At 42.9% G+C, this 18434-nt stretch overlaps 1 protein-coding gene across 3 annotated transcripts in view; it reads right to left on the minus strand.

Annotated features, from left to right (window-relative positions):
- AP3D1 (adaptor related protein complex 3 subunit delta 1) overlaps positions 1-18434 on the minus strand; it is a 113120-nt gene that overhangs the window by 19031 nt on the left and 75655 nt on the right. For 2 of the 3 annotated variants that reach the window (XM_069740602.1, XM_069740604.1), the window contains exons 11-20: positions 16942-16990; positions 16720-16865; positions 16473-16621; positions 7461-7691; positions 6623-6854; positions 4096-4241; positions 3740-3881; positions 3564-3635; positions 1777-1852; positions 989-1188 (exon numbers count right to left, since the gene is read on the minus strand). In XM_069740602.1, coding sequence (XP_069596703.1) covers positions 989-1188; positions 1777-1852; positions 3564-3635; positions 3740-3881; positions 4096-4241; positions 6623-6854; positions 7461-7691; positions 16473-16621; positions 16720-16865; positions 16942-16990 — 1443 coding nt within the window. The remainder of the gene's footprint in view (positions 1-988; positions 1189-1776; positions 1853-3563; positions 3636-3739; positions 3882-4095; positions 4242-6622; positions 6855-7460; positions 7692-16472; positions 16622-16719; positions 16866-16941; positions 16991-18434) is intronic. The other variant, XM_069740603.1, reaches the window with a different exon arrangement.

Raw genomic sequence — 18434 nt, forward strand, 5'->3', positions numbered from 1 at the left:
GTGATATGTCACTCGGGTCCTATTGTAAAGGCTAGGACAGGTGCACAATGACTGCAGGCCAGGCAAACATGCCTGGAGGCATCAATCGGCTCCCACTCACCTCTCGAAAAGGAACTAAGTGGAATCGGAAAAACACCTTCATTATAAATACGCTTTACGGCAGTCTCATGGGCCATAAAAGGCAGCAGTCCATAGAGCAAACATTGGCGACAATGGGAGAGCCGCAGAAAAGTCTAAAACTGATGGAATCATTTCTGCTAACACATTCCATTTAAGGGTAGTTTCCTTGTTAATGACACGTATACAGGATCTATTAATATACTATTAAAGACAAAGCTATCCTGATTAATAGCTAAGCCAACCCCCTTCTGTCCATGACAGAAAACATGGCCACACACACACACACGACGTGCCACACAGGAGACTCTTTCCTGTGTCAAGCACACACCGGAAGTATAGCTGACGGAACTCAGGTCAATAGCTGAAGATAAGGACACTGTTTTATCCTAAATTTTTAGCAAGTTCTACATTTTCAAATTATATACAAATCAAAAGATTTTTTTTTTTTTTAACTTGACCCATTATATATATATATATATATATATATATATATATATATATATATATATATATATATATATATATATATATATATATATATATATATATATATATATATACATACACGCATATGCCATGGTCACACGTTCAGTATTTTACCTTAGAAATTGTAAGCAAAAACCAGGAGTGGGATGAGGCAAAGCTAATAGAAACACGTCAACACTTCAGTATTTGTTACCCACTCATGGTTTTGGCTTACACATACTAATGGAAAATACTGGCCAAATACTGAATGTGTGAACGATGCCGAACCTTGATTAAAAAAAAAACCCTCATCTGTGTACAACACCTAAAAGTGTTGTTTTGTGTATGTCCTCTATATCGCATAGGCTCCTAATACTGGCTGTCGGTTAATAAATTAGCCAACCTCTGGCATCTCTTCAGTAACGATGTCCACGTGGTGAGCGGGGGCAATGTCCTCATCACTCTCAGTGTGAACAGACTTGTGTCGCCGGGTCTTGCCACTTTTCTTGTCTTTTTCCTTCTTTCTTTTCTTATCCTTCTCCTGACGCTGTTTGGTTCTTCGCTCCTCCTCCAGCTTCACGTATTGGTCTGAATTGGGTAGACCTAATAAAGTTGTACAAATCTCTACTTTTCAGTACAGACTTAACCTCACAAAACATGGGAAAAGGTATATGGGAAAAAATAAATAAAAATAAGATATTACATTGCTCCAAATAAAAAATTAAAAAGAGGTTGCTCACTACTTTATCACTGATGACCTATCCTTAGGATAGGTCATCAACACTTGATTGGTGAGGGGCCGACACCCGGCACCCTGCCGATCAGCTGTTCAGTGTCGGCAGCACCAATGCTGAATTGAGAAACTGCTGTCTTCTGATAGTGGCCACAACCAGGTCCTGCACATCCGCCTCCTATTCAAATCAATAAAGGGAGGATGTGCAGTAGCCGGCCATGCCACTATCAGAAGATGGAGCAGCTCCTCAATTCAGCAGTTCTGGCCACCACTGACCATGGCTGAACGGCAGGGGTGCCAAGTGTCAAGACTCTGACCGATCAAATATTGATTACCGATCCTAAGAACTTCTTTCTAATTCCATTAGGCCATAAAAGCCCCAACATGTACATTTGTATTACACAGGTAGAAGGACATATTATGTGAAGAAAAAGAAGAGAAGTGGGTGGGTTTCATACCTGGAACTTTCAGAGGAACAGAAAGATCAATCTGCACTACAGGTATATGGTCGACCCCAGGTGAGTCCTGGTACAGCTGTGGAGAGAAACACATGCTCACAAAGGCCGCCCTGAAGCACAAACATGTTCCTCATCATAGAGACAGACCGTCTGTGATTTGGGATGGGACTGCTGGCAGAGTTTTATCTTAATGCTCTAAGCCAGAGAAACCAAGCTAAGACCTGCCTACAGTCCCACCCCAAATCACAAACATATCATTAACTTAAAACACTGATTACAAAAAAAACACCACCGATTTCTTCACCCCAGGTATCACTTTATTCAGTGTAACAGCGCCAGCATGACAATGCCTGTAGTTTACTTAGCAAAATCCTGCTGACATGTTCACTAAATTTTAGTGGCGCTAGCATTTTCATTGATACCATTCTGGGGTACATGCTACACCAGTTACCATACGGATTGAATAATTTTAGAATGGTATAGATTGGACTTTTAAGGACTCGGCAATACCAACTAAGTACATTTTTAAACTTTCTTATTTGTCTTTAATCTTCAATTGGGGAAAAGAGGTAATTCACATTTTTATGTGTTATTATGATTTTAAAGGGAACCTTTTCACCTGATTCATGCTGCCTAAATGCTCTAGCATTTCAGAGAAATGGGGTACTCTGAAGCTCCGGGGGAAGAATGAGACTTGTTCAGTGTCACCACTACTGCAGTATATAGTAAAAAAAAAAGCACTGCCTGTGGCTGGACTTCAAACAAGAACGGAGATGGCAACAATGGGGTATTTTGAAGACCCCTAGATGCCAACTGTAACCTATCCACACCCTGTGATAATGTCACATGAGAGGCCAATAGGCACCGGGTGAACACTTGTGCTGGATCGCAGCTCTTAAATGCTACAGTCCGTGATTGACAGTTGCATTTAATGGGGCTGTCTGGTGAAAACAAGTTACCACCAACTAAAGTATAGATAATAACTTGCTGATCTTTGGGGGTACCAACTAAACAGAAAAAACCCCCTTAAAAATTAACTTAATAGATCTCTCTAAAAAGATAGGTAAGTGAACAGCTCTGTAAGGGCCTAACAGGGTCCGCTAGCTTGTCTACATATATTCTACTCTGATACTACTAATCAAACCTATATCACTCCCCTTTCTAAAGTGCACGTACACTTTTTAGAGATATCAGTTAGAAGTTAATTTTTAAGGGGTTTTCCCTGTTTAGTTTATTTCTTATTATACTTGACCACATTTACTTTATCAATTGATACAGTTTTTTCTTGATCTTTAGGGTTCCAACCACAGATCTTGGATTTTTCCAGCAACCCCAGAGAAAATGAATGGGAAAGCAAATGGACAGGCGCCTGGGGAATAAAAATGCCCTTTCAGGAAAAAAAAAAAAAATACAAAACACAAAAACATCTCATTCTGCTGATCAATGCCAAGTCCTATGTGACGGACGCCCACCAATACTGTGGAAAGGTGATAAACGGCTTTCAATACACGACTCCTTTAAAGAGTTAACAGCAGAGATCATCTTCATCACTGCCTTGGATGGAGTGGGCTTCGCTCCTGAGGCAAATCCACACACACTGACTCACCCCATGAAGGATCTCTCTGTCACGGAGCACTACACGGTCAAAGACTTAATTTACTTTTGCCTTCATTTTCTATATTTGCTTAACTAAAAAGTCGTCCAATCTTTAAGAATGACTAAATGTAATCTGAGAAGAAGTCACATACTTCTGAAACAAGCAGTTAAGGCAAAGACATAGTAGATACCTTCTGTGGTGATGGAGAACTTTTAATGTAGAATGGGTTATTGGCCTGTTCTTCTTTCCGTGCTGCCAGTCTCTGCAGAATAGAAGCAGCCAGGTAAGTAGAGTCTCTACCTAACTATCATCATCATCAATACATGGTGGAGCGTGTCACTGGGCCTCTAGGGCTCAATTACTAACCCTGGCCAGCTCCTCTTCACCTATCTCTGGACGGGACGACTTCCCATGTGTCTGTTTTTCCTCATGAAAGATAGGTTTAGGCTTTTCATCTTCAGACTCACTATCTGATGGCGGCTCATTGATCCAGGAATCCAGGTCTAAGCTGAAAAGAAATATTAGTAACCGCTAAGATGTCAGACACCAGGTTGGGAAAAATCAAACCGTGTTTGTGAAAGGTGGTCACTATGTGTGGATGTCACTGGGAGGATTCAGAGCAAACTATCCAAATGTGATCCATTACAGCACTAGAAAGAGCAGGGAGGCAGCCTTAACATTACTAATATAAAGGCTATTCTGTGCACATTTACACAACATACCCTTCTGGAATAGGGACTTTCTTCTGAGCCTTTGGAGCAACGGGGTTCAGTTCTCCAGCAAATAAGGCCATAACTTCCTCAGCTACGGGGACATCCTTGGCTTGAAGCTTCTGTATATATTTTATAAGTTGCAATATACAAGAAGCCTGCAACAACACAAACAATGGAATATAAAAAAAGGTACAAACTCCCACCAAAATATACTCAAACTCACTGAAAGATTCTTACATAACTATATTATGCGGTCAGTAAAAGAAAGCCTCAATATTGCCCTATAAGAAACAAAAATCTAAACTTAATAAAAACATTCCAAAACTGGATTTTTATTTTGATTTTTAACCAAATATAAAGTAAAGTAATGAAAGTGAAAGATTGTGAACTTGGATGGATGCGGTCTATATGCTTTAAAGGGAATCTGTCAGTAGGATGAACCCTCCTAAGTGGTCAATATGGGCATGTAGGTCATAGGAAGCTGAATACAATACCTCAATATCTGCGACCAGATATCTTATTCCAGAGAAATCCACATTCTTCTTATATGTAAATGAGCTGTTCAGGACTATGGGCCGGGCCGGACACTGATCTGCATGGGAGTCTGTCTCCAGGGATTATTATATATGAAGGGGGAGTTATCCGTGTGAGACATGTAATGACCGACAGTCTGCTCTCCTGATCTCACTGCAAAGCTGTGTGTGATTGTAACTGACATCTGCACGTTCCTCTCAGCTTCCATCTCACAGGCAGACGGGGCTGTAATATATTTACACTACAGCAGAGCTCAAGACAGATGCAGCTGACTTGTTTGTTATCATTTTCTAATTTTCACAACTCAGAAACGCAAGGTAGATGATAAGGCAAGACTAATTAGCCAATATAATTCGCAGTGGCAATTAATGCGTGATATTTCTAAACATTGGCCTATTCTTACTAATGACCCAATCCTGAAACAATACATTCCTGCACACCCAATTATTACCGCTCATCGTGCACGAAACTTGCAAGATCATTTGATACAGAGCCTTCATCCAGTAAACAACCAGTCTACCTTATTTCCTACTCTTGTCCCCAAACCCGTCCAACAATGGGATTGCTCTCCCTGTGGCAAATGTGTTGCCTGTCGAAATGTGAAACAAGCCATCAAAATCAGATAAATTATTCAAAATTACCCAATTACATGTACTATAAAGGCAGTGATATATCATGCCACCTGCCCTTGTTCAAAAATTTATATTGGACTTACAAGACCTTTTAAATTACGGGTCCGTGAGCATGTAAGGGACATTATTGACGCAGAGAAAGAAGAGAATACAGAACATCTTAAGCCTATCCCAAGACCTTTCAAAAGGTTCCATAATTGTGATCCACCTGGCTTAAAACTTACTGGGATTGATCGTATTGTTATAGATTTACGTGGTGGCAATGTAAGCCGGCTCCTTGCTCAAAACAAGAAGCCAGATGGATTTGGGCTTTGCGCACTCTGCAACCTCTGGTGCTCAAAGAAACACTCAATCACGCATCATCGTCTTATGTTTTGTTTTTGTTTGTTTTTTCACTTTCTTGGATTTCTATATGTCATTAATTTTATTTTCATTTTCCTTAGTATCTCAGGACCAATCATGTATTGCCTTTGTCTAAACTTTATGTGACTTGTCTGCTCCTATCATCTGGATGGATTTATTACTCCCCTCTATGGACACACATTATTTGGTCCTTTTTGATTTTTTCACTTTTTTGTCTCATTTTCTTGTTTAATCTTGAGTTTATTATGATGTAATTCTATTTAATTCAGGATTTATGATCCTTTATTCACATTTTTGTAAAGTAATGTTTTGATTCATTTTTGTTAACTTTGCATTTATTTATGATTCTTTCATCACACACCTTTTTTTACTCTTTAAATAATGTTGCTCTTATGATCAAATTGTATTATAGGATTTATGCAATATCGCTCTAATATACACGCTCACATTTTCATTTTTCCTTACTCATGTTCATCATTTTTATTTTTCTTATACATCATTTTAATATTTGCTTCTCTGTCACCATCATTATTATGCCCACACACACCTTTTCTTACATATTCCTCTCACCTTCATCGTTATGCCCATACACACCTTTTTTCATACATTTTATTCTCTCTAGTCACCTCTTCAGTGTTTTTTACATATATTGATCCCTTTTACCAAACACCAGTCTGATATAAACTTTCTATCCGCAATACCTACATTCTATCAATGTTCCATTACGTGTTATGCTCCTGGCTTCCTCCGTTTCCTTGGTAGCCCTCTTGCACTGGTAGTGCACATGCGTGTTTTCCCCCCTCCCTGTTCGCATCTTCATGTTGCCGTCGTGCGCTTTTGTCCGGGTGTCCCACACACGTGATCCATGTGGGCGGGGCTCCACGGTCCTGTGCTCATGGCGTCGTCATGAGGCCATTTGGGGGATGTGATTGGGGAAGCAGGACATACACGCATGCGCCATTCAATTATCAGTGTATATTTCTCTTTCCACCTTAGCAGTTACTCACCCGCTCCTGAACTTCCAAGTCTGCGCTTTGCACAAATTGGGGGAGTCTGTCAATCATAAGCTGAGTAATCTCCTGTGCGGCTTCTTTATCTCCCTCCTGTTCTTTGCGCTGGAGCATACAAGAATATAACTTGACCACATTCTGGACATAAACAGCCTGAATATGCCCAGGCAGAGTAGTGACTTTCGGTCTTAACATGGCCTCCAATGTTTGCTGCGGTTCTGGGAGGTGCCTAAGAGGAAGGAGGAAATAAAGCTATTAAATTAGGGGTAGTTTAAAATAAATTATGGCTACAAACAAAAGTTTGCAAAGACAATTTAGATTAAATCTTAAAATCGTATCAATCAAGCATGTATCAGATTGGAAGTAATGATTTGATTCTACTCTACTATCTTAAAACAAACAAATGCTCTTCAGTTTGATGACAATTAAGTTGTGACTGAATATTTCAATAAAATGACAACTTCAGAATCATCAAAAACTAGCATTAAACTTGTAGTCTGATCTTCTAATGCTATGTAATATACCTAGGATATACCAAAACTTGATGATCAATGAGTATCTCACCTCTAGGTTCCTGAAAACGAGCAATCCTAAGACCAAAGGGAGCAAAGTCCCTTCATCAATACTCCTGGAAGCTGATGCTTTCAGCCACTGGCTGATGCTGGGAACTGCAAAACGGCTGCATGTAAGTGAATGGTGCAGCCTTAAGCACTTGCCTTTGAAATTTCTATTTGTTAATTTTTGACATATAAAGAAATCTGTTGCCATGAATTATTCCCTACTGAAATAATAAAAACACCATGAGGATATTTTCCAATCTAATAAAAATGCTTACTCAGAAAACTCGCCACAAATCCAGGCAGCTGCATAAAGAACTTCACAGATTCCGTTGCGCTGCGTGTTGCTGGCCAGCAGGTGAGCGTTGTCAAGTAGCGTGGCCATCTGGGAAACTGCAAACATTCTAATAGCTTTGACTCTGATCGCTACATCAAGCATTTGTGCGGCTATGAGGTGGCCATGGCGTGTCCCTTCCAGACGAGTAAGTTCTACCAGAATACTGATATACCTACAGGAAGAAAGAATTCATGCTAGATACTGACAGTAATATGAATCAAACATACACTGTACATCATTTTAGAAAGAAATATTCAGCTAAAATAAACTAAAGCTACAACATACTGCTAATCTTGAAGAAAACCTCTTAATTCTTTGTTAAAAAAAAAAAATATATAAATCACCATACAACAATTTAAAGGCTATGACCTACTCACCTACTACTATGATCTCACACATTGCACTTATGAGGTGCAGTAACCCGAACCATTGTTTCTGCAAATTGAGATTCTGGTTTGCCTTTTATGCCAAGTCATGTGGCAAAGGTCTTTAAAGGGTCAATATTGACTTTTAGGACTGCCACTTCTACTACGTGGCACTGGAGTTCTAGTCCTCTTCCTCTCTAAAGAGGCAATTTGTTTGTCTAGTTGGGTTTAATATGCAGTGTTTCGGCATCCACTTGGCAGATGAGGTCCAATGTAGGTAAATGTAATGCTATGCACCATGGCATCATACAGGTCCTTCTCAAAAAATTAGCATATAGTGTTAAATTTCATTATTTACCATAATGTAATGATTACAATTAAACTTTCATATATTATAGATTCATTATCCACCAACTGAAATTTGTCAGGTCTTTTATTGTTTCAATACTGATGATTTTGGCATACAACTCCTGATAACCCAAAAAACCTGTCTCAATAAATTAGCATATCAAGAAAAGGTTCTCTAAACGACCTATTACCCTAATCTTCTGAATCAACTAATTAACTCTAAACACATGCAAAAGATACCTGAGGCTTTTATAAACTCCCTGCCTGGTTCATTACTCAAAACCCCCATCATGGGTAAGACTAGCGACCTGACAGATGTCAAGAAGGCCATCATTGACACCCTCAAGCAAGAGGGTAAGACCCAGAAAGAAATTTCTCAACAAATAGGCTGTTCCCAGAGTGCTGTATCAAGGCACCTCAATGGTAAGTCTGTTGGAAGGAAACAATGTGGCAGAAAACGCTGTACAACGAGAAGAGGAGACCGGACCCTGAGGAAGATTGTGGAGAAGGACCGATTCCAGACCTTGGGGAACCTGAGGAAGCAGTGGACTGAGTCTGGTGTGGAAACATCCAGAGCCACCGTGCACAGACGTGTGCAGGAAATGGGCTACAGGTGCCGCATTCCCCAGGTAAAGCCACTTTTGAACCATAAACAGCGGCAGAGGCGCCTGACCTGGGCTACAGAGAAGCAGCACTGGACTGTTGCTAAGTGGTCCCAAGTACTTTTTTCTGATGAAAGCAAATTTTGCATGTCATTCGGAAATCAAGGTGCCAGAGTCTGGAGGAAGACTGGGGAGAAGGAAATGCCAAAATGCCTGAAGTCCAGTGTCAAGTACCCACAGTCAGCTGCTGGTGTTGGTCCACTGTGTTTCATCAAGGGCAGGGTCAATGCAGCTAGCTATCAGGAGATTTTGGAGCACTTCATGCTTCCATCGGCTGAAATGCTTTATGGAGATGAAGATTTCATTTTTCAGCACGACCTGGCACCTGCTCACAGTGCCAAAACCACTGGTAAATGGTTTACTGACCATGGTATTACTGTGCTCAATTGGCCTGCCAACTCTCCTGACCTGAACCCCATAGAGAATCTGTGGGATATTGTGAAGAGAAAGTTGAGAGACGCAAGACCCAACACTCTGGATGAGCTTAAGGCCGCTATTGAAGCATCCTGGGCCTCCATAACATCTCAGCAGTGTCACAGGCTGATTGCCTCCATGCCACGCCGCATTGAAGCAGTCATTTCTGCCAAAGGATTCCCGACCAAGTATTGAGTGCATAACTGAACATTATTATTTGTTGTTTTTTTTGTTTGTTATTAAAAAACACTTTTATTTGATTGGATGGGTGAAATATGCTAATTTATTGAGACAGGTTTTTTGGGTTATCAGGAGTTGTATGCCAAAATCATCAGTATTGAAACAATAAAAGACCTGACAAATTTCAGTTGGTGGATAATGAATCTATAATATATGAAAGTTTAATTGTAATCATTACATTATGGTAAATAATGAAATTTAACACTATATGCTAATTTTTTGAGAAGGACCTGTATGTTCAAGGGGAATATAACTAGGAGTTACTTAGAGAGCGAAATCTGGGTGTATTTTTAGATCTCTGACTAAATAACTGAATGCAATGTTAATCAACAGCTTCCAAAACCAGCAAGATATTGTCATTTATTAACAGGGACCTAATTCTACCACTTTATATTTAATGTATTAGTGCAGGCTCATCTCGAATATCACAGGCATGAGTAAGACCGATTTAGGTCGAAACGCGTAGCCTTATCTATTACAAACACCTGTTTGGTCCACCACATGTAAGGATTATTTATTTTAACCATTTGGATTATTAAAGATTTCAAGTTTTTATCGGAGCTGGAGTATCTATTTTCTGTTGGATTTGCTCATCTCGAATATGCCATTATGGGCAATAGTTCACAGAAATAAAGCTTTTTAGTTATATAAGGTACAAAGAAAAGCAACAAAAACAGGATTTTTTGGTTGCTTAGGCTACTTTCACACTAGTGTCGTACGACGCACGTCGCAATGCGTCGTTTTGGTGAAAAACGCATCCTGCAAAGTTGTCTGCAGGATGCGTTTTTTCCCCATAGACTAACATTTGCGACGCATTGCCACACGTCGCAATCGTCGTGCGACGGTTGCGTCGTGTTGTGGCGGACCGTCGGAACAAAAAAACGTTCTTTTGTGCGTCGTGTCCGCCATTTCCGACCGTGCATGCGCGGCCGGAACTCCACCCCCTCCTCCCTGCAACTCACAATGGGGCAGCAGATGCGTTGTAATAATGCATCCGCTGCCCCCCGTTGTGCTGCGTTGTCACAGGATGCGTCGGTACGTCGGCCCGACGCATTGCCTTACTGTAAAATCTGTTTCTCAGTGCCTTCATTGGGGGACACAGGAACCATGGGTGTATGCTGCTGCCACTAGGAGGCTGACACTATGCAAATAAAGTTAGCTCCTCCTCTGCAGTGTACACCCCACCGACTGGCATTCTGAACCTCAGTGAGAAAGCAGTAGGAGAAAAAAGCGATAAGGTTGAGAGAACATAACCACAAATATATAAAAACAGTAAGCATGAAAACATTCATAGAAAGCAGAACAACAAGAAACTGAATAATCATGGGAGGGTGCTGTGTCCCCCAATGAAGGCTCAGAGAAACAGATTTTACGGTAAGCAACCAAAAAATCCTGTTTTCTCTATCGCCTCATTGGGGGACACAGGAACCATGGGACGTCCCAAAGCAGTCCCTGGGGAGGGAAAAACATCAGGTCAGATAACTCACCACTGCTGCCTGCAAGATCCTTCTGCCTAGGCTGGCGTCCGCCGAAGCATAGGTATGGACCTTGTAAAATTTGGCGAACGTGTGGATGGAAGACCAGGTTGCCGCTTTGCAAAGCTGTAGGGCGAAAGTCCTGTGGTGCACCGCCCATGAGGCGCCGACTGCCCGGGTAGAGCGAGCCTTAACCCCAGGAGGGGGCACTCTGTTCTTGACCCGGTAAGCCTCCAAAATTGTAGTTCTGATCCAGCAAGCAATAGTCGCCTTGGAAGCTGGCAGGCATCTAAGCGTGCCATCAGGAATGGAAAAAAAACGAATCTGTCTTCCGAAAAGAGGCCGTTCTAGCCAGGCAGACCCTCACCGCCCTGACTAGGTCTAGCTTGTTCAAAGAAAGCTCCAGAGGATGAGTCGGAGCTGGACAAAAGGAAGGTAGAACGATGTCCTCGTTGAGGTGGAAGTTGGAAACCACCTTCGGAAGGAAGGAAGGCGGAAGCCTCAGGACCACCTTGTCCTGGTGGATAACCAAGAAAGGAGGTCGACAAGACAGGTCTGCCAACTCTGAAACACGCCAGATAGAAGTGATGGCCACAAGAAAAACCACTCCCAGGAAAGGAAAGACAGGGAAACCTCCCTGAGAGGCTCAAAGGGGAACCCCTCAGGACATCCAGAACAAGATTGAGATCCCATGAATCCACAGGAGCCCTGTACAGGGGAGAGTGCATGGGCTACTCCCTGAAGGAAGGTCTTTACCTGTGGCCGGGAAGATGACGTCTTCTGGAAAATGATGGAGGAGAGCGCAGAAACCAGGCCCATTATTATTAATTATTATTAGTATTTATATAGCACCATTAATCCCATGGTGCTGTACATGAGAAAGGGGTTACATCTAGAGTTATAGATATCGTTTACAGTAAACAAATTTACAGTGACAGACTGGTACAGAGGGGAGAGGACCCTGTCCTTGCGGACTTACATTCATTTTCTCTTAGGAAACTAAGGGCAAGACCCGCATCCAGTCCTGCCTGAAGGAAGGCCAAAGACATAGGTGGGACATGGTTGGACTCGCACCAACGGAAATAAGCCTTCCTGGTTCGATAGTAGATCCTGGAAGACGAAGGCTTCCTAGCCTGGATCATAGTGTGCATGACCCGATCTGAAAGCCCGGACGCTCTTAGAACTGCAGTCTCAACAGCCACGCCGTCAAACTGAGCGACTGAGAATTCGGGTGGCAGATCAGACCCTGAGACAGCAGATCAGGTATGTCTGGAAGCCGCCAGGGGGCGTCCGCGAGGTTGACGATGCCGCGAACCAAGATCTCCAGGGCCAATCCGGGGCGATCAGACAGACCAGCACCCCTTCCGCCTTAATCTTTTTCAACAGCTTGGGAATCAAGGTATGGGGTGGAAATAGATAGGGGAGCACGAACTGCGACCAAGAAATGGCCAGAGCGTCGACGCCCACTGCGAGAGGGTCGCGGGACCTGGAGACGAACCGAGGGACCTTCCTGTTCAGTCTGGATGCCATGAGGTCCACATCCGGAGTCCCCCCATCGAAGACAAATTTGACGGAAGACCTCCTGATGCAAGGACCATTTACCTGCCGCGAGGCCCTCACAGCTGTGGAAATTGGCGGCCCAATTGTCCACGCCAGGGATATGCACCGTGGATATCACTGGAACCATTGCCTCTGCCCAAAGGAGGATCTTGGATACCTCGGCCAAGGCAAGAGAACTCCGAGTCCCCCCCTGGTGGTTGACATATGCCACTGCTGTGGCACTGTCCGTCTGGATTCAAATTGGCAGACCCCTGAGAATCCTTTCCCAGTGAAGAAGGGACAGAAAGATGGCCCGAATCTTGAGGACATTGATCGGCAGAGACTCCTGCGCCAACCAACGATCCTGAACAGTCAGGTGACAAAACACCGCACCCTAGCTGAGGAGGCTGGTGTCCGTCATCACCACCTGCCAGTGAACTGGAAGGAATGACATGACCTGCCCTGGGAGATGAGAGGTGGCGTCAGCCACCAGTTGAGGGACCGCTTGACCCGGGGCGAAAGCAGAAATCGGGCGATCCAGGGAAAATACAGACGTGTCCCACTGTGAAAGAATAGCCTGCTGAAGAGGTCTTGAGTGAAATTGGGCAAAGGGAATAGCTTCCAATGTTGCCATCATCCTCCCCAGAACCTTCATGGCTGATAGGAAGGAGGGAAGCCGAGGACCTTTGAGCAAGCGAACTTCCCGACAAAGAATGATTCTTTTCAGGAAGGAAAACTCTGGTCTCACGGGTGTCGAAGAACATGCTCAGAAATACGAGGTACTGAGAAGGAATAAGGCAGGACTTCTTCCGGTTGACAAGCCACCCGAAACGGGATAGGGTGTTGAGGACGATGGACAGACTTTCGAGAGCCTGAGAAAAGAACGGAGCCCTGATGAGTATGTCGTCGAGGTACGGGAAGAGCACCAGGCCTCTGATCCTCAAGATGGCTCTCAGTGCTACCATGATCTTTGTGAAAACCCTGGGAGCGGTTGCGAGATCGAACGGCAGGGCGAAAAACTGGAAATGCTCCTGATGTACTGCAAAACGAAGAAATATTTGATGTCCCGGAAATATAGGGACATGGAGGTAGGCGTCCTGGATGTCTATCGAGCACAGAAACTCCAGAGCCTCCATGGAAGCAATTACCGAACGAAGGGATTCCATCCTGAAGTGTCTCAGACAAACCCTCATGTTCAGCAATTTGAGATCCAGAATGGGACGAACCTTTTTTCAGTACCACAAACAGGTTCGAATAGAAACCTCTGAACCATTCTTTTTCTAGAATGGGAACGATTACCCCAGATTTGAGGAGGGATGCGATGGCTGCATAGAAACCCGGAACTAGAGCGGTGTCTCTTGGAGGGCGGGATTCGAAGAAGCGATCCCGGAGCCGAGAAATGAACTCTATTTTGTATCCTGAGGATACAACTTCCCTGACCCATGCGTCCTCCACTGAGGTGATCCAGACGTCCCTGAAGAAGAGGAGACGGCCGCCCAGCTAGGGAGGTACACTGGGGTCTTGTCGCGAGTCATGCCGAGGTGCAGAGCTACTCACGGCAGACAAAGTGGTGTCCAGATGGAAGGCTACACGGCTTGGAAGATGCTCCTCAGAAACAGCAGTCAGGGAAGGCATCTGGGACACCCTCATGTCCGGAGCTTGCTGTAGGCCTGACAGAACAGCAGGGAGAAGATGGCGACCGCAAAGGAGATGAGGACGCCAGGATTCGCGCTCTTGGAATGGGCGGAGTAAGGCGTTCATACAGCCAAAATAAATTCCTGCAGCGGCACAGTGGAGTGGTGGGCGGAGCTAACCTCCTGTCCAGGAGCACCAAGATGGCGCCGGTGGGCGGGGTCGCTGAACTAAGGTTCAGAATGCCAGTCGGTGGGGTGTACACTGCAAAGGAGGAGCTAACTTTTTTATTTGCATGGTGTCAGCCTCCTGGTGGCAGCAGCATACACCCATGGTTCCTGTGTCCCCCAATGAGGCGATAGAGAAACTAATAATACAAGTGAATTGAGCGAGGTTGTGCACGTCTAGTCAGAATGTGGTTGGAAGTATGCATATTGTATACTTGTGGTCACATGACAGCCCAGTTACGCTGCTGCCCCCCAAGGATTCACAAGTCTGCAGTCACATAGTGACTGCAGACTTATGCGAAACCTAACAACTTCATTAAAATATCTATGCAATTGTGGACATCAATAAGGCAGAGTGACCGCGCCATCTAAGCACTATTATTTGTTTACTTCCATTGATGGACCACATCCCAATCACCGGGGTGGAGGATCTAGCACCAGGATGCAGGGTATAAGCAGTCACACACCTACTCACCATGTGGCACTACTATATCAAGTACAGCATCTTGGAGTGAGCCTTAAGGTACCGTCACACATAACGATATTGTTGCTTTTTGTGACATAGCAACAATATCGTTAACGAAATCGTTATGCGCGACAGCGACCAACGATCAGGCCAGTGCTGGGAGATCGTTGGTCGCTGGGGAAAGTCCAGGACTTTTTTTCGTCGCTGGATCACCCGCTGACATCACTGAATTGGCGTGTGTGACGCAGATTCAGCGATGTCTTCACTGGTAACCAGGGTAAACATCGGGTTACTAAGCGCAGGGCCGCGCTTAGTAACCCGATGTTTACCCTGGTTACCATTGTAAAAGTAAAAAAAAAAACACTACATACTTACATTCCTGTCACGTTCCTCAGCGTCAGCTTGCCTGCATCCCCCAGTGTCAGCGCCGGCCGTAAAGCAAAGCACAGCGGTGACGTCACCACTCTGCTTTCGGGCCAGCGCGCTTACACCGTGCAGGGAAGCTGAGGCCAGGGGACGCGACAGGAATGTAAGTATGTAGTGTTTTGTTTTTTTTTTTTACTTTTACAATGGTAACCAGGGTAAACATCGTGTTACTAAGCGCGGCCCTGCGCTTAGTAACCCGATGTTTACCCTTGGTTACCCGGGGACTTCGCATAGTTGGTCGCTGGAGAGCTGTGTGTGACAGCTCTCCAGCGACGCTGCAGCGATCGGGATCGTTGTCTAGATCGCTGCAGCGTCGCTAAATGTGACGGTACCTTTAGCTTATAAGCAATCCTACTTCCTGAAACATTAGATAAGAGCCAATTTCTTTACCTTTCAATTTTATACAATCAACCTTTAGGATGAGCAAGTATGAGAACCACTAATACAACTCTACTTTTAAACTACTGCAGAAGACAAAGATATATTAACATATCTGTAACTGAAACTAGACATTTTAACAGGTATCACTTGGCATTTTGGGTGAAAGTCCTCAAACATTTGTTGGAACAAAAAGTAATGATCCTAGCATAACTCAGTCTTTAATAAATCATCTAATGAAAAAAAGCAGGATGTTAAATCAATTCTACAAGAAGTAGAGAACTGGTCTTCAAGATTGACTCCTCTGTTATCAGAGATATTTAACCTCTCGACAACCAAATCAGGTCAAATAAGATAAAGATAGATAAAGAAAAAATATATAAATGAGTCTGATTGCTAACTTATGTGTTTACTCTAACAATCAACCAATGCTTTAAAAATATATTAGAGTTATGGTCAAAAGTGATGTCCTACGGTCAGGTGCTCTACATTCACTATAAGGCTAGGTTTAAAAGGCAACTTGTGGCCATGTGACATTATGATCACAAATGTCTCACTGCCAGTCACAACTAAAGTGCCTGAATGTAGTCACGTTAGGTTGAATTTCTGCCAACTTTTCTGTTGCAGCGAAATAAAGTTAATTAGAATAAAAAATGAGATGTAATAGTCAGATACTGCACTTACAAGTCACCATTGTGCGCTAGCAGTGAGTGAATCCTTTTGTACATTTAGATCACATCATGCAAACACAACAAATGGAACCATGAGGTTAAGTACTAACCACTCAAAGTTGGTAATATACTGATAGTTGGACTGGCTACATATATCAATAATTTTGGTCAGTAATTCATCTCTGTAGGCCGTTCCTTCAGCTTTGTCAACATGAATCATTAGCTTCTTAACAATCTCCATTAAATTCTTCTTAGACACCTGTATGGATACAAAGGGACAGTGAAAAGCAAACCATTTATTTGTAGAAACTTATTGCCTAGTCTGAAGAACAGACGAAGTTAAGCTTTGCTTCTTACCATGCCATAGAGAAGATCCAGGGCTCGTAATCTAATGGACTCATCTTTGTCATCCAGACACTGGAGGATGAGATCTTTGTGGGACTGTACAGACTTTGGGTGAGTTTTCAAGATTTTGGACATAGCAAGCAAGCCTAGGTACTTCACTGTCAAAAGAAGTTCATTGTCAGCAACAGCATGGGGTGAAACGTGAGGATAGCTCGCCTGAAACATTTCACTTACGATTCTGGTCTGAATCTTCAATAAGAATCCGCAGCTTCTGAACACACAACTACAAAAAAATAATTATTAAGTTAGTACTAAAATAAAAACATGCAACTGTCACGTACAAATTAAACACTCTCACAAAGAACACTACCCTAAGTGCTAAATAATTTACTGGGACATTATTGCAGAATAAAGGTTTGAGTTGCTGCTTTATAGGTTACATCTGGTATCTATAAACCAGGAGGAGGGCCAAAAGGGTCTATACCCTTTTTTCTATGCTACATTGTTTTCTTGATCGTTTGATATTAGTTTTTTTTTGTTGTTTCATTATACTTTTATAGGAGTTTGTCTTTTTTAGGGGTTTGGAGAGAGCACCTCTTTTTACAATGAGTGTTGGAGAACCTCTTTCAGTTTCGTACGCCATTTTTTATTAATTTCATGTAAATTTAAACCTCAAAATATTATAACGGAAATTAGTATATTTTTTCTATTCCCATCCAATAACAGTAAACTCGTCCTATAAAAAGTGAACAATCATATTATATTGATAGATAAAGTTATGTCTCTTGGGTACAAAAAGCTAAATAAAAATTAATTATCCTTAACGAGAAACTCAGCACAAGAGATAAGAAGATCTGGCAAATCTCCAATTCACAAGTTCAAGCGTTTTTTTCCTGGAAAGCCAATCAACGGAGAAGTTACTCTGAGTTAATTTAATGTCCCTTATTATGCTTTCGGGTCTCTCCAAAGCACACAGCATAAAGTACCGTAATATATGTTTAAAAAAAAAAATCCTTATACTCACCCACCTCACCCATCCAGTTATCAGTGTCTTCAGATTGCCATTAAAGAGGGAATCCCCGTCTGGCTGTCACTCACTAGGCTCGGGAGGATACTTAGCAAGCACCCGCAAAGGTTGCAACACATGCCATGACGTCATACCTAGGGAGTGAGGCCCGACGGCAGTCTGAGGACCAGACGGGTGGCGGTGAGAAGCGGAGGCCTTTTACAGTTAAAAAAAAAAAGTGGCAGACGCCAACATGCTGTGGAAGCGAATTACAAAAATATCATTTAATTCACTAATCACAAGTTAGCCCAATTTTGTAACCTACAGCCATGTCTGTGCCATTTTAAAAGCACCATTTATTCTAGTGTTACTGTACATGTACCGAGGCAGCACACTTGTGAGAAATTGGAAAGCATGATGCAATTTATAGTGTTAAACAGTGTAGGCTGGTTCAGCAAGATGAAGGAAAGATGACGGGATCGGTTTCTCCACATCAAGTTTGATAATGTGTGATGATAAGTAAGAGGATATCGTTGATAGACACTCTTGGATTCAGAACATAGAGGTAGATTTGAATATCATCAACACAGATTGTAAAGGAAGCCATGTGACTATGAATTTGTCCAAGGCTAAAAGGTATAGATTGAAAAGAGTAGGGGTCCAGGGCACAGCAAGATGACAAGATGTTAGGGCATGTTAGGTTAGGCTATGGGTTGAACTA

This window comes from Ranitomeya imitator, chromosome 1 (genome assembly GCF_032444005.1).
Source record: "Ranitomeya imitator isolate aRanImi1 chromosome 1, aRanImi1.pri, whole genome shotgun sequence".
Classification (NCBI taxonomy): Eukaryota; Metazoa; Chordata; class Amphibia; order Anura; family Dendrobatidae; genus Ranitomeya; species Ranitomeya imitator.